Source organism: Prinia subflava, chromosome 5 (genome assembly GCF_021018805.1).
Source record: "Prinia subflava isolate CZ2003 ecotype Zambia chromosome 5, Cam_Psub_1.2, whole genome shotgun sequence".
Taxonomy (NCBI): domain Eukaryota; kingdom Metazoa; phylum Chordata; class Aves; order Passeriformes; family Cisticolidae; genus Prinia; species Prinia subflava.
The window spans coordinates 4,497,067-4,512,687 of record NC_086251.1 but is presented as its reverse complement, the minus strand read 5'-3'; the positions used below and the strand labels follow the sequence as shown (position 1 = coordinate 4,512,687).

The 15,621-nt window shown below is 52.7% G+C and overlaps 1 protein-coding gene across 1 annotated transcript; it reads left to right on the top strand.

The window, feature by feature from the left end:
* Nucleotides 1–9,070: 9,070 nt before the first annotated feature.
* Nucleotides 9,071–11,461, top strand: LOC134550544 (mas-related G-protein coupled receptor member B4-like). The gene has a single exon (XM_063397283.1). It carries the CDS (start codon nucleotides 9,130–9,132, stop codon nucleotides 10,039–10,041), a length of 912 nt encoding a protein of 303 aa, XP_063253353.1. The 5' UTR covers nucleotides 9,071–9,129; the 3' UTR covers nucleotides 10,042–11,461.
* Nucleotides 11,462–15,621: the final 4,160 nt, after the last annotated feature.

Below are 15,621 nucleotides of genomic sequence, written 5' to 3'. Positions count from 1 at the left end.
TTGAAATCGGCCAAAATAAACTTTCTGTCACAATGGGAAGCATTGGAAGCAGCAATTCTTTACCTGCACAGGGCACACATAGGATCTCCCCTAGATCTGTGTGTGTGTGCTGAGACTTTCCAACAGGGGTTTTATCCATTATAAGCACACACAATCATTCATATGTGTTTCTTATCTAATACACAACCATCCCTTTCCTGGAACTCTTTTCCATGTGTCCTGCTCCTGCTGGAAGCCCTGTTCTGATCCTGGAGGATCATTCAGAGGGGTTTCTGGGGGTCCCATTCCCTGAGTGCTGCGATATCAAAGGCGACCTTGCCTTGAACTTTTGCTTTGGCCATGCCCTGTTGCTCCTTGTTACAGAACTTGCCCCAAACCACTGCAGCTCTCCTCATTTGTTTCCCCACTGGCTCCAGCCACGTTTATCATCCTGTGTGCTCCAGAGGGGCCCATTGGAGCTGGGCTTCCCTCCTGGGTCCTAGAACACTCTGGGCACGAGGAGCAGAGACACTGCCCAGGTCCCATGTGGAGTGGGGCTGTCAGGGGAGAAAAAGCAGCCCTGGGTGTGTTCTGGGGTGTCAGAGCAGTCTGGAAGGTTCAGGAGAGGGTCAGAGGGGGTTGCAGTGGGTCTGGATGCCGGCAAACGCAGAGGAGAGCAGAGCCTGACAGGGCACACTCAGAGTGGGGGAGCGGCTGCTGTGTGGGAAACATGTGGGATGGGATAGGATGGGGTGGGAATGGAGAGTGGGGTGGGAATGGAGGGCAGAGATGGGACAGGACAGGACAGGACAGGGCAGAACAAGGCAGGACAGGACAGGGAGCAGCTCAGCTGTGCTTCCCTAGGCCCAGGGCACCTTTTGGCAATGATCCCAGAGCTCTTCCCGCAATAGGAGTTACTCCTGAGAAGCACCCGGCTGCTTTATCACCACTGCCGGCACTGCCGGTGCCACCAGCGCCACCAGCAGCCCTCTGCTGCTGGGGGGACCATGATCTCTGAGGGAAGAGAAAGGAGGAATGGTAGAAACCTGTCAGGAGAGGGAAGGCAGTCGGAGAATAGGACATTGTGCAGGGAAGGCATGTTTCTAATGAGGAGGAAATGAGCAGCCATTTGCAAAATATTTCATTTGGAGCTTTTGACAAAAGTCACTTTCTCTGTATATCACCGTGGAGGCCCAACCAGGAAAACAGACTGGGGACACAGATCTGGGTGCATCATCAGCAGCAGGGCAGAACCCTGCCCTTAGTTTATTTTTCCATTATATATCTGTGGCAAGGTGACCATGGATTGGAGAAGGGTATCGCCACCTCTCCTGTCACATTGGTCCAGGAGGCTGTCATTCAACCTCCCCTTCTCTTGGAGAAAGTATTCATAACATTGCCAATATTTACAAAACATGGTCCTGTGTTTACAATTCACCAGCGTGAGAAACTGCACATTTCTCCTTTAATATGAACGCTCAGCAAACCAGGAAAATTCATGGCAACATCTCACCCTTTCAAGTATATTAAAAAGAAAACAGAAAAAGAAAAATGAACAATTCTATGACAGGAAAAAAGAAAGAAAAATAAAACCTGTATAAACTTCACCGACCTTCATTTAGGTGACGGTGTGAGGGCTACATGTTGGTCTGATTCTGCCTTTGCTACCCAGGGTTTCACCCTGAACCCCTTGCAATAACCTGCTCAAAATATCTCAAGCATAGTCTAACATAATTCAACCAACACCCTCATATTTTTAAATTTTTATAAGATACAAGGGTATATACGGTGCAAAAGGCAGGAGCATTCCAAGAAAAATTTAACCACTCAGTTGAAAATTCTGAACCCCAAAAGTTCTGTCCCAAAACCACAACCCACAAACAACGTGCACTTTCCCCACAGAGGTCACAATGGCTACCATACATAAAACTGAGCCGTAGCAAACAATTCCTCTAAGTCCATGATTAACAGTCCACTGGCTCTCAGCATCACACTGCTTCAGTCAGTCCTTGTCCAGCAGCTCCACAGGATCCAAAGTCTCTATGGAGGCCATATAGGAAAAGAGAGGATGCCAGTCCATGTCCATGTTAATCAGATCTCGAAGAGGCTTCTGTGATGGGTGGCACTAGGGTGGCACAGGGTGCACAAGGTTTCAGGATCAAACAGGATCAGTCCAATGCACCTGAGGCAGCTCAGCAGACTTTCAGCGGCCACCTCCATGGCAAAGATCCCAGAACCTGAGGATAGAGAACTTAAAAAACACAAATTGAGCAATTGACTTTTTCTCAAAGAATGCATGCAACATAGGATGTGGACATAGAAACCCACTGCAAAGTCCAAAGAAAACTGACCATAGCTATGTGGCAACATCAACACTTCCTACACTTGAGATGATGGCTGTACACCAGCCAGAGAATTTTGCTCTTGTTCTAGAGCTTGGGAAACTGTTTCGTCCCCCTGACGTCTTCGTCTTTTTCTTCGCCTCAGAGTTTTCGGGCTTGGCGTGGGCTCATCATGACCCACTGCCTCGCATGTTTCTGCAGTATGGTCTAGACCCACACATTGTGCGCAGAATAACAAGGGAGTCACTTTCTGTGCCTCCTTTTCCTGTTCTCCACTAGGCTGAATATCTGCCTGTGTCTCATGTCCAGCATTCTGCCTCTTTTCTGCCGGCTGTGAAGCAGCTGTTGGGGTAATCACCATAGAATCACAGGTGTTTAGAACTGCACAGGTCTGGACCATCTCCAGGACAGTAGAAGTCTCTGGAATGGTTTCCAGGAGCCTCTGGCAAGCAGAATTAGCATGGCTTCTTGCTAATTGCTCCAAAATTATCATTCTTAAAGTGCTATCCTGGACTCTCATCTCTAAAAAATCCATCAGACGCACTATAAATTTATGAAAAGCTTCCTCTGGCTTCTGTGCTATGTCTAAGAAGTCTTCCTTTGGGGAGAAGGATAACTTGGTTTTTATCAATGCAGATATCCCTATGTATCTGCACGAATCTAAGACAGTGTGAGAAAGACCAGCTTGCACATCAGGGCAAGCATATTGACTCCTCCCCATAAGTAGGTCAGCTCCGACCCCAAACAAGGGATTGTCTCGAGGCAGGTGTCTATTTATGACAGCCATTTGTCCAGCTAGGGATTTCCAACTTTTCTCAAAGGTAAAAACCTGTTGAGGTTCAAGCATCACTGTTGCAAAACCTCTTATCACATAAGGAAAGATCAAATTCTCAAATTCTGCACTGATCCATTGAATTACCTCAGTGAAGCTTGTATTATTTTTTGCCACATCCCTTAATAAGGGAAACGGGACTGCCCATGATGGGTCATCATGGCTATGATGCTGTGGACCCACGTCCACAGGTCCCTGAACTGGCTCGGGCAAAGCTGCATCTTCAGGCAGCAGCTCTCTTAGGTCAGCAGCCTGATTCACCTGGGATGCAGGACTAAAAACCTCATCCGATTCCATGACAGGAAAAGCGTGCCCATCAGACAACGCTTTTGCCCCGTTATCATCTCCCACAGCCGACCCGGCCCCGTAGGGGGGGCGGGCGGGGGACAGTGACTCGCTCAGACTCCTCTCTGAGCGGGGGGCGCTTGTCGCGCTGGGCAGGGGGGCGTGGCCGACAGGCCACAGCTTTCAGCTCCTGCCCGGCCAGTCGATGGGTCGGTGGCCAGGTCGGCGGCAGCAGCGGCAGCCGAGAGCCCCTCCCGCTCGGAGCGGGGGGGCATTCCCCGAGCGGCAGGGAGGGGACGCGCGGCGGTGCCGCGCAGCAGCGCGGGGGGGGTCGCACGGCACGGGGGGCCCCGCAGCGGCGGGCAGCGTTGCGCCCAGCCCTCCCCCCGCGGCGCCGGACCGGCACCGGACGCGTGGGGCGGGGCGCGGCGCGGTGGGCGGCGGCGGCGACCCCGCGCACAGCATTTGGCGCGGCGGGGGGACGGGGCAGGGAGGGGCCGTCCCCGCCGGGCTCGCCTGCCGAATCCTGCGCGGAGCAGGTCGCGGCGGGGCAGGGCGGGCCGGGGAGGCAGCGGCAGGGGGGCGGCGCCGGCAGCGCCAGGGGCGGCGCGCACGGCGGCCCCCCCGGCTCCCCGCAGGGGGCCCGAGGCGGCGCGGCTCCGCGCGGCAGCTGCAGGGCGGACCCCGCAGCGGTGGCGGGCAGCGGGGGGGGTCGCCGCGGCACGGCGGCCCGGGGCGGCGCGGGCGATCCCCCGCGCTCGGCGTGGGACCCGATGCCGAGCGCTCCGCCCCCTCGGCACCCCAGCTCCCCGCCCGGCAACCCGCGCGGGGAGCGGACCGAAAAAAGCTTCCCCGCCCTTCCAAAAACCCCGCTGGGCGCGCCCAACCCCCGACATGGGGGTGGGGGTCTCCTGCATCGGCTCTAACCCTGCATCAGAGCAATCCTCGTCAGAAGCGACGGAGCTCGCAGGGGAGCCAGTCCTGCTTCCTGTCGAAAGCCCAGAATCAACTTCAAAGTCCTCCCCAGCCTCTTTTAGAAGTGGGAAGACTTTTCCCCAGGTCCCTAAGAGAGCGCTAGCTCTCATATTTCCGTTCAGAACGGATAAAAAAAGTTTTTCCCCCAGGGTTTTCCATGGGTCGATTGAGAGTGCTTTTTCAGCACTATAAAAAATTCCAAGTTTCTTTCCCCAGCTAAACAGTTCTCTCACGTGTTTCCTGGTCAAGTCAGCGTCACAGGACAACAAAAAGGAGTGGAGCAGTTCCATCATCAATCGTTCCTCTGAGAACATCGTGGGTTTCTTCTTTTTGCAGCTGTAGAAGGCAGATTTTTTTTTCTTCTTTTTCTTTCCTCACTAGCTTGCAACTTGACCACGTTGGGCACCAGTTATCACCGTGGAGGCCCAACCAGGAAAACAGACTGGGGACACAGATCTGGGTGCATCAACAGCAGCAGGGCAGAACCCTGCCCTTAGTTTATTTTTCCATTATATATCTGTGGCAAGGTGACCATGGATTGGAGAAGGGTATCGCCACCTCTCCTGTCACATTGGTCCAGGAGGCTGTCATTCAACCTCCCCTTCTCTTGGAGAAAGTATTCATAACATTGCCAATATTTACAAAACATGGTCCTGTGTTTACAATTCACCAGCGTGAGAAACTGCACATTTCTCCTTTAATATGAACGCTCAGCAAACCAGAAAAATTCATGGCAACACTCTGTAGAAAAAAAAACCCTGAAGACAAATAACTCTGGGAAAGTGAAATTCTGATGTAGCCAAAGATGCAATTTCCAACTCCCCTGTGACTGCACCGAGCCTTGGGAAGCAGCACCAGGACAGGGCACAGAGAGGGGAGGCAGTGGGACGGGAGTGAGGAGCTCCTGGGGATCTGGTGTCTTGGTTTGGGAAGACAGGGAAAAACTGACAGAACTGAGTTTCCCTTGGAATGGAGGGAAACTCCAAACTTTCCTTCCAAACTATTACAATTTTGCAATTAGGAGCTTTCAGGCAAAAAATGTGGGAATAGCAATAACAGTTGTTTACTAGGACTATTAAAAAAACCACAAATGCAGTAGTACAAAAAACAAACAAGCAAACAAACAAAAGTCTTAGAAAACCCTGACAGTCAGAGATACAACTTGACACCCTGCTGCTTGGGTGTTGGAAGTCCAAATAAATCTTCCCAGAGTTACAGATGTTGTTCTGTGGAGATGATCTTGTGGAAAACAAAAAGGGGTCCAGTGCTGGCGAGATGAGTTCACTCTTCGTCCAAGGAGTCAGTGGAAAAGGTGCTGCAGTAGTGTTTGGGACTGCTGGTTTTACTCTGGTGGGAAGGCTTTGGCTGTTCCCACTGAGTGGAGTGTGGGCCTGACATTGGTCTGAATTTAGGCTTCAGGCTCTTCCAGTGTCTGTGTGAAAGGCAGGCGAACAACTTTCTCATGTTAGCCTGAGAAATCTAAAGGAGGAATTCAAACAAACCTTGGGAAGTGAGAAACCATCCGCAGGTGGTGTTTTTCCAACGTGTTTACTGGAAAGGAATGTTTACTAAAGGGTGTAGATGCTGAATAACCAATCATGTTCTTTGTACCGAACTACTCTATAAAAGTAGAATTTAGAAGAATAAAGTTTGCTCTCATCTTTACCATCATGGAGAGTCATGTTGTTATTTCTGTGCCGTCCGAAAACCATAGCAACAACCACCTTCACACAGGCCTGAGAAAGTGGCCTGGGAAATATTAAGGAGGAAATCAAAAACAAGCCTTGGGAAGTGAGAAATGTTTACAAAACGCTGAAGACTCTGAATAACCAATCACGTTCTTGGTACCAAACTACTCTTTAAACGAAGAATTTAGAAGAATAAAGTTTACTCTTTTTTCACCATCATATCAAGAGTTAGGTTGTTATTTCTGTGCCATCGGAAAACCATAACAACATCCAGCTCTATTCCCCAGGGAAAGATCCTCCTTGCCTCAACCCCAGGGAATGAACTCCATCTCCTCTGCCTACACACAGCAGTTTCCTGGTGTTTTCAGGGGTCTCTTGCCTGCAAAGAATGTGACACCTTAAGGCCTGGGGACACACCCAGCACGGGGTGCTGCTCATTTCCCAAATCCCTGCAGGGCTGGTGCCTCTGGATGGCAGGAGAGGTGCTGGGATCACAGGGAGCATCCTTCCCCTTGTGTCTGGCAGAGCCGGCCCTGCATTCCCAGCTGATGGGGAGAGACACCAGGAAGGGCTGCAGAGCTGGGCAGGCACAGCAACATTCCCTTCTTCTTTCAGGGGGCATTTGTCACATTCTTGAATTCCAGAATTCAATGGTTCTGAGTAAAGGGCAGGGTCGATGGTGAACTCCTCTGAACCCTTGTGCCTGTGACCAAAAGGAATATGGAATATGGAAATTCCCATCCCCAGATGCTTGGACCACTGAATTTCACAGGAATGAGGGGCTTCTGCTGCTGTTCTGCAGAATGGGGCCATCCTGTGGTTCCCAGCATCAAAGTCCAAGGAAGCCCTGGAGCACCTCCATCCTCAACCTGGCCACCCTCGGGAGGAGCTGCACAGCCACTCTGCACAGCAGCTTCAGCCAAAACCCATCTTGTTCTCATGTTTGTAACTTCTACTAAATTGAGTTTCAATTTATATCTGTTGTTTCTTTCAAATGTGATTACTCCAAACCCAACATTTCTTGAATAAACAAAATCCAGGCTTTGCTACAGAGCCTGTCCCTGGTGAACAGTGTCAAAAAATGGCTCATTTCTTACTTCTCACAATATTTATAGCTTTTAATACCCTGTGGATGTCTATTAACTGAAAAAAGGCATGACCAGGTTCTACCCAATGAGGGGCTCTGATCAAGTAGAAGGAGAAGAGTCTGACCTTGTTTCCTCTCCAGCCTGGAGAACTTCCCCACACTGCACTCCCATCACCCCACACACCCCAGCTGCTGTCCCTGGGTCAGGATCTCCAGGAGTTCCCTGCAGTGGTCACTTGGGAAAGGGCAGCAAAGCCCCTGGGCTGAGCCCCAGCAGCGTCCGCAGCGGCTCTGTCCCAGCTCCTGCCACAGCCCCTGTTCTCCTGCTGGCTCCTCTTCTGCAGGGCTCTCACCAACAGGGAACCATTGCACAGCCTCTGCTGGGATCAGGGCTCTGCTGCTGATCTGCTCTTGGCTTTCCCCAGGAAAGGAGCAACAGGAGAGAGCCTCAGCAAGGAGACCGATGGCAAAGGGAGTTTGTCTCCATGTCAGCCTCCTCTTCCATTTTTAAAACGACATGGCTCAGGGATCTGGGATGCTCCTGCTGGAAAGTGGCACGTGTGGTGGCCCTGGGAGCAGAACTGTCACCTCTCTTCCCTGCTGACACCACGTTTGTGTCCCCAGCTATGGAATCTCACATCCCCTCCCCAGGGCAATCCTTTCAAGGGCAAACACTTCATGATCCGTGCGCTGACGGGGCTCCAGGAGAAGGGGAGAGGAACTTTGGACTAGAGGAATGGAATTCCACTGAGAGAAGGTGGGTTCAGATGGGATGTTGGGAAGAAATCCTTCCCTGTGAATGTGGGGAGGACCTGGAACAGTTGCCCAGCAAAGCTGTGGCTGCCCCATCTCTGGAAGTGTCCAAGGCCAGGTTGGATGGGGTTTGGAGCAACCTGGCATAGTGGAAGGTGTCCCTGCTGGCAAAGGGACAGGATGGGATCAGGTACAAACATCCACAAGTGCTCCAAGGACTGAGGAGGAGGAGGAGGAGCTCTGCTGAAGGGCTGGCAGGGGGTTCACAGCACCCTGGTCTCTGACAGCTTCCATTGCATCATCCAGGGGATTGGCAGGAATTAGGGTGGGCTCTGAGTGCTGACAAGCTGCTGCAAGCACCTGATTGCTGTCCTTGCCTTGGGCTGGGGCAGCCTGCACTGGAATGATAGAAATGGGAGTCCATGGCCCAGGGGTGCTGCCATGAGCCCCGGGCAGGTTTGGGCAACGATTCTGGAGCTCTTCCCAGAATGGGAGTTGTTTCTGACAGGCAGCCAGGAGCTTCACCAGCGCTGCCGGCACTGCCAGCATTGCAGGGCCAGCAGGAGCACCGGCAGCCCTCTGCCGCTGGAGGGACAATGACCCCTCAGGGAAGGGAAACAGGGAATGGCAGAGACCTGACAGGAGACAGGGCACAGAGAGGAGCCAGCAGGACCGGAGTGGGGAGCTCCTGGTGATCTGGGCACTTTCTCCTTCCTCTGACTGACCTGGGAGGAGCCGCTTTAGGAGATTGATCCCAAAGGAGCACGGGGTACCAGGAAGCGCCGCTGATCTGCACAGACCCCCTTTGCCTGCTGCTGCCCCACTGGGAACAGGTCAGTGCAAGGTTTGCCCTCCTCCCTACCCCACCTCCCTCTCCTCCAGCAGCTGCTCTGCTCCTGCCACCCTCTCTGGTGACCGCAGGGCCCTCCCCAGCTCCCCCCTCCTCTGCCCTGCCCTTCCCTTCCACATCCCCTGCTGAACATCCCAACCCTCCCACCTCCCTCTCCCACCCCACCATTTCCACTGCCCTCCTCCCCTCACATCTCACTTCTCCCCTCTGAATCCTTCCCACTGCAGGGAGCTGCAGAGGAGCCGCATGCTCCATCCCGGCATTCTCCAAGCACTGACTCCCCATCCACTCTGACCACAGCCAGGGGCCACATCCCACTGCCTGCCCAGCGTCCATCCATGGAGGTGACCACCGTGTCCCCATCTCCCGCCTCAGCCACTGAAGGGGACAATCTCTGTGACATAGATGTCACCAGCGTGGCCATACACAGTGTGACACTGCTCATCAGCCTCTGTGGGCTGGTTGGGAATGGGGCTGTGCTCTGCCTCCTCAGCCTGAATGACCGTAACAAGGGCATCTTTGACCTGGCTTTTGCTGAATTCCTCTTCCTGCTCTTCACAGTCCCCTCTGCCCTCCTCTTCCTGGTGGAGGACGTGTCCTGCTCTCCTATCATGTCCCTGCTGTACTTGAGTTTCCTTTTCCAGCTGTCAGTGCTCTCCTATTACTGGGTGCTGTACCGGCTGACAGACATCGGCACTGTGCTGAATATTTTCAAACTCTGCTGCCGCTGCAACCTGCCTCTGCGCCTGTGGTGGTTGGTGGACAGTGTTGAATTCTGGGCCTTCTTTGCTCTCTTCACTTTCATTTCTGCAGTGACAAACCTGTGCCCATCACACCAGCAGGAGCACTGCAGGGCAGCTCTCATCTCTGTGTACACCCTCATCCTGCTCCTCTTGGCTGTACCCATGCTCATTTCCCGCACAATCGACTTCATTAAGGCCAAGTGGGGCTCCAAGAAGCTGAAATTCAAGAGACACGACATCGTTGTCTTCCTCATTGTTCTCTTCATTGTCCTTCTCATCCTCTGCAATTTCCTGCAGGAGCTTGGCTACATCGTTGTGTCTTCCCAGGGCTTTTCCCTGCTCAACTGCATCCACAGCAGCATCAAACCCTTCATCTACTTCTTGGCAGGAGGTTTCCAGAGGCCGTGCTCCCTGAAATCCCTCCGGCTCTCCCTCCAGAGGGTCTTGGATGAGCAGGAAGAAAAAGATGCCCACAGCAGTAATGGCTGCATGGACACAGTGATCTGAGCCAGGTGATCCCTTCCCCTGCTCTGCTGAAGGACCCTGGCAGAGTGGCTCAGGCTTTCCTTGAGCCACCTGATCAAGAAATACCCACAGGATGCCCCTCCCTGTGGTGCTGTTTTCCTGCAGGAGAAGGCAGCAGGGGCAGTGCCTTGGGTGATTTTTGAGGGATGCTCTGCAGGGAGCTCATTGGAGCATGGCTTTCCTCCTCCCTGCTGGATGCACATGGCTCCAGGCAGAGCAGCTGGGCTCAGTTCTGTTCCCCAGCTCTATTCCCCAGGGAAAGATCCTCCTTGCCTCAGCCCCAGGGAATGAACTCCATCTCCTCTGGCTACACACAGCAGTTTCCTGGTGTTTTCAGGGATCTCTTGCCTGCAAAGGATGTGACACCTTAAGGCCTGGGGACACACCCAGCACGGGGTGCTGCTCATTTCCCAAATCCCTGCAGGGCTGGTGCCTCTGGATGGCAGGAGAGGGGCTGGGATCACAGGGAGCATCCTTCCCCTTCTGTCTGGCAGAGCCGTGTTGCCCTGGTTTTTCTGAGATTTTTTAAAACCTTCTACTTGCTTATAAGATGGAGTCAGTCCTTCAGCTACTGTTGTAATATTAAGGGTCAGTTTTTCACTTTCTCACGCTTTGGAACATAAACAACCTTTCTTGTTTTTGTTCACTGTCCTTTGCTTACATATTTCCAGCCTGAAAACAATGTTGGTTGACAGCTGGTCTGGCCAGTGGGGTGAAGGGGTAGTAAGCCCAGGAGCCAATGTGCTTCCAGACCCACAATATTATAAAAGGAAAAGAAATAAAGAGGCTGGCGCCTTTTTTCGGTGGGGAGCAGCTTTCACTGAAGACCTCTGCCTCCGTGTCGTTGATTTTTGCGTTCCGGGCAACAGAGCCGGCCCTGCATTCCCAGCTGATGGGGAGAGACACCAGGAAGGGCTGCAGAGCTGGGCAGGGACAGCAACATTCCCTTCTTCTTTCAGGGGGCATTTGTCACATTCTTGAATTCCAGAATTCAATCCTTCTGAGTAAAGGGCAGGGTCGATGGTGAACTCCTCTGAACCCTTGTGCCTGAGACCAAAAGGAATATGGAATATGGAAATTCCCATCCCCAGATGCTTGGACCACTGAATTTCACAGGAATTAGGGGGTTCTGCTGCTGTTCTGCAGAATGGGGCCATCCACTGGTTCACAGCATCCAAGTCCAAGGAAGCCCTGGAGCACCTCCATCCTCAACCTGGCCACCCTCGGGAGGAGCTGCACAGCGACTCTGCACAGCAGCTTCAGCCAAAATCCATCCTGAACTCATCTGTGTCGATTTGTAACCACTCCTGAATTGATTTTGCATTTTTATGTCTCTTGTTTGTTTCACTTCTAGTAACTCCAAACCCAACATTTCTTGAATAAACAACATCCAGGCTTTGCTACAGAGCCTGTCCCTGGTGAACAATGTCAAAAAATGGCTCATTTCTCACTTCTCACAATATTTATAGCTTTTAATACACTGTGGGTGTCTCTGGACTGAAAAAAGGCATGACCAGGTTCTACCCAGTGAGGGGGCTCTGATCAAGTGGAAGGAGAAGAGTCTGACCTTGTTTCCTCTCACAGCCTGGAGAACTTCCCCACACTGCACTCCCATCACCCCACACACCCCAGCTGCTGTCCCTGGGTCAGGATCTTCAGGAGTTCCCTGCAGTGGTCACTTGGGAAAGGGCAGCAAAGCCCCTGGGCTGAGCCCCAGCAGCGTCCGCAGCGGCTCTGTCCCAGCTCCTGCCACAGCCCCTGTTCTCCTGCTGGCTCCTCTTCTGCAGGGCTCTCACCAACAGGGAACCATTGCACAGCCTCTGCTGGGATCAGGGCTCTGCTGCTGATCTGCTCTTGGCTTTCCCCAGGAAAGGAGCAACAGGAGAGAGCCTCAGCAAGGAGACCGATGGCAAAGGGAGTTTGTCCCCATGTCAGCTTCCTCTTCCATTTTTAAAGTGACCCCAATCCCAAAATCTTCTCATTTGAACTGCCTGAACTTGCCCCCTCTCTTCCCTGGGGTGGATCCTTAGGACCCTGCACTACAAATGTGCTGCTGAACTTTGATTTCTGGTTGAAATCTAATTTTACCACTTGCATACCACAATTGCAGTGGTATTTCACATTCACCGCCCAGTTTCCAAGAGGATCCAAGGAATAATAAATTCTGTGTGTGAGCTGGAGCACAGGCACACAGCAGAGGGATGATTTAGGATTCCAGCAATGCCATTTCTTCTGTGAAGAGGTGAATCAGTGCTGCTCTCTTGGCTTTAAGCCTTAGAAAGTCAGAGGTTTCATCTCAGGCATCTTCTACACTCCCTTGGCAGTCCCACAGCAGCTGCAGTGAATTCCAAGCAATTCCTAGACAGCTGAGGTGAGATGATTCCTACCCAGGCTGACATGGCTCAGGCATCTGGGATGCTCCTGCTGGAAAGTGGCACGTGTGGTGTCCCTGGGAGCAGAACTGTCACCTCTCTGCCCTGCTGACACCACGTTGGTGTCCCCAGCTATGGAATCTCACATCCCCTCCCCAGGGCAATCCTTCCAAGGGCAAACACTTCATGATCCGTGCACTGACGGGGCTCCAGGAGAGGGGGAGAGGGACCTTGGACAAGGGGAATGGCTTCCCACTGAGAGAGGGTGGGTTCAGATGGGATGTTGGGAAGAAATCCTTCCCTGTGAGGGTGGGGAGGCCCTGGCACAGGTTGCCCAGCGAAGCTGTGGCTGCCCCATCCCTGGAAGTGTTCCAGGCCAGGTTGGATGGGGTTTGAAGGAACCTGGTCTAGTGGACAGGTTGGTAATCTGTCCCTGCTTGCAAAGGGGTGAGATCAGGCAGAAACAAACACAAGTATTCCCAAGACTGAGGAGGATGAGCTCTGGTGAAGGGCTGCAAAGAGGACCACAGAACCCCAAAATCTGGTCTCCAATTGCTTTCATTGCACCATCAGGGGTATTGGCAGGAAGGAATGTGGGCTCTAATGCTGATTATGCAAGCATGTCCTGGTTGGACACTGACCAAAAACCAGGCACCCAAAAAAGCCCTGTGCTCACCTTCTCTTGCTCTCAGCTGAGCAAAGGAGAGGGAAACAAGAAATAACAAAGGGCTCATGAGTTGAGATGAGGACTGGGAGAGAAAACACCCTAAGTGTAAAACTTGGTTAAAATTTACCCCTAATAAGTAGATTTATTATTAACAGAGTCAGAGGATGATAATGAGAAGTAAAATGAAACTATAAAACACCTTTTCTCTCTCTCCCTCCTTCCCACCGACAGTGCAGGGAGACAGGGCATGGGGGTTTTGGTCACTTTGGCAGTCCAGATCTTCTTCTGTTTGCTCAGGGAGAGGAGTTTTTTCCTGCTCTGTCATGGGGTCTCTCCCACGGGATTCAGTTCTCCATGAGCTTCTCCAGTGGGGCTCTGATCTCAGGAGCAGCACTCCTGCCAGAACTGCTGCAACCTGAGTCCCTCCCAAGGGCAAACCTTCTTCTCAAAGTTGTTACAGCGTGGGTCACTCTTCCACGGGGTGCAGTCCTCCAAGGACAGGCTGCTCTCGTTTGGAAGCAGGGCTCTCTTTCTCTCTCCACGAGCAGGAGCCCTCTCCCTGCACTCAGGTCTCCCACGGGATCACAGCTTTCTCTGGCAGGCTCCCACTTCAGCTTGAGCACTTCTCCCACAGGCTGCGAGTGGATTTGTGCATCCCCTCTGCACTTCATGGACTGCTGCAGGACAGTTTGTTTCACCACAGTCCTCACTGCAGCCTGCAGAGGAGTCCCAGCTGTGACGTTTGGAGCACTTCTTCCCCCTTGTTTCCACTGACCTTGGTGCCACCATGTTGTGTCCCCTCACATGTCCTCACCCTCCCTCTCTTCTCTGATTCCAGGAAAATCTGCTGCCCATGGGTTCCACTGCCAACAAATTGTCCCAGTTCAAAGATTCTTCCAGAATTCCGCAGTGCCCAGGGGTTGATCTCGCCCGGGTTCCAGGCTGGGAAATCGCTCGCCGTGTTTTCCTCACCGGCCAGACGACCCCGTGGAGGCAGCGCAGGCTGCTTTGATTTTCTGCTTAAATGTGTCCTCACCGAGGCGTTTCCAACCTCTCCAGTGGTGCCAGCAGCGTGTCCATCTTCAGAGCCAGCACAGATTGGCTCTGGCAGACGTGGTGGAAGCTTCCAGCAGCTTCTCACAGAAGCCTCTTCCTGTGGCCCTGCACCGCTACCAAAAACCAGGCTGTGCCAAATCAGCACAGGGCACCTGATTGCTGTCCTTCCCTTGGGCTGGGGGAGCCTGCATCAGAATGAAAAAATGGGAATTGTTGGCTCAGTTGTGCTTCCTTGGGCCCAGGGCAGGCTTTGGCAGTGATCCCGGAGCTCTTCCCAGAAAGGGAGGTGTTTCTGACAAGCACCAAGAGGCTTCAGCAGCACTGCCAGAATTCCAGTGCCACCAGCAGCACCAGCAGCCCTCTGCTGCTCGAGGGACCATGACCCCTCATGAAACAAAAATGAGAGATGGCAGAAAGAAGTATTTCTAATGAGGAGGAAAAGAGGAGCCATTCTATTCTTCAAGTGGAGTTTTGACAAAACTCACTTCCTTTGTAGGAAAAAAAAAAAAAAACCACGCAGAAACCCCCATCAAACTTAGCGAAGTGAGACTGTGATGTACCCAAAGACACCATTTCCTGCTCCACCATGATCCCACCAACAAACAACAGCAGGACGGGGCACGAGAGGAGCCAGCGGGACGGGAGTGGGGAGCTCCTGGTGATCTGGGCACTTTCTCCTTCATGTGCCTGACCTGGCAGGAGCCGCTGTAGGAGATTGATCCCAAAGGAGCACGGGGTACCAGGAAGCGCCGCTGATCTGCACAGACCCCTTTGCCTGCTGCTGCCCCACTGGGAACAGGTCAGTGCAAGGTTTGCCCTTCTCCCTACCCCACCTCCCTCTCCTCCAGCAGCTGCTCTGCTCCTGCCACCCTCTCTGGTGACCGCAGGGCCCTCCCCAGCTCCCCCCTCCTCTGCCCTTTCGATTTCCTCTCTATCTTGACATTGAAATCGGCAGAAATAAACTTTCTGTCATAATTTCAAGCATCAGAAGCAGCAATTCTTTACCTGCACAGGGCACACTGAAGGATCTCTCCCAGATCTGTGTGCTGAGACTTTCCAACAGGGGTTTTATCCATTATAACCACACATAATCATTCATATGTGTTTCTTATCTAATACACAAACATTCCTTTCCTGGAACTCTTTTCCATGTGTTCTGCTCCTGCTGGAAGCCCTCTTCTGATCCTGGAGGATCATTCTGAGGGGTCTCTGGGGGTCACATTCCCTGAGTGCTGCAATATCAAAGGTGACCTTGCCTTGAACTTTTGCTTTGGTCATGCCCTGTTGCTCCTTGTTGCAGAACTTGCCCCAAACCACTGCAGATCTCCTTATTTGTTTCTCCACTGGCTCCAGCCACGTTTATCATCCTGTGTGCTCCTGAGGAGCCCATTGGAGCTGGGCTTCCCTCCTCCACCCTGGGTCCTAGAACACTCTGGCCAGGAGGAGCAGAGACACTGCCCGGGTCCC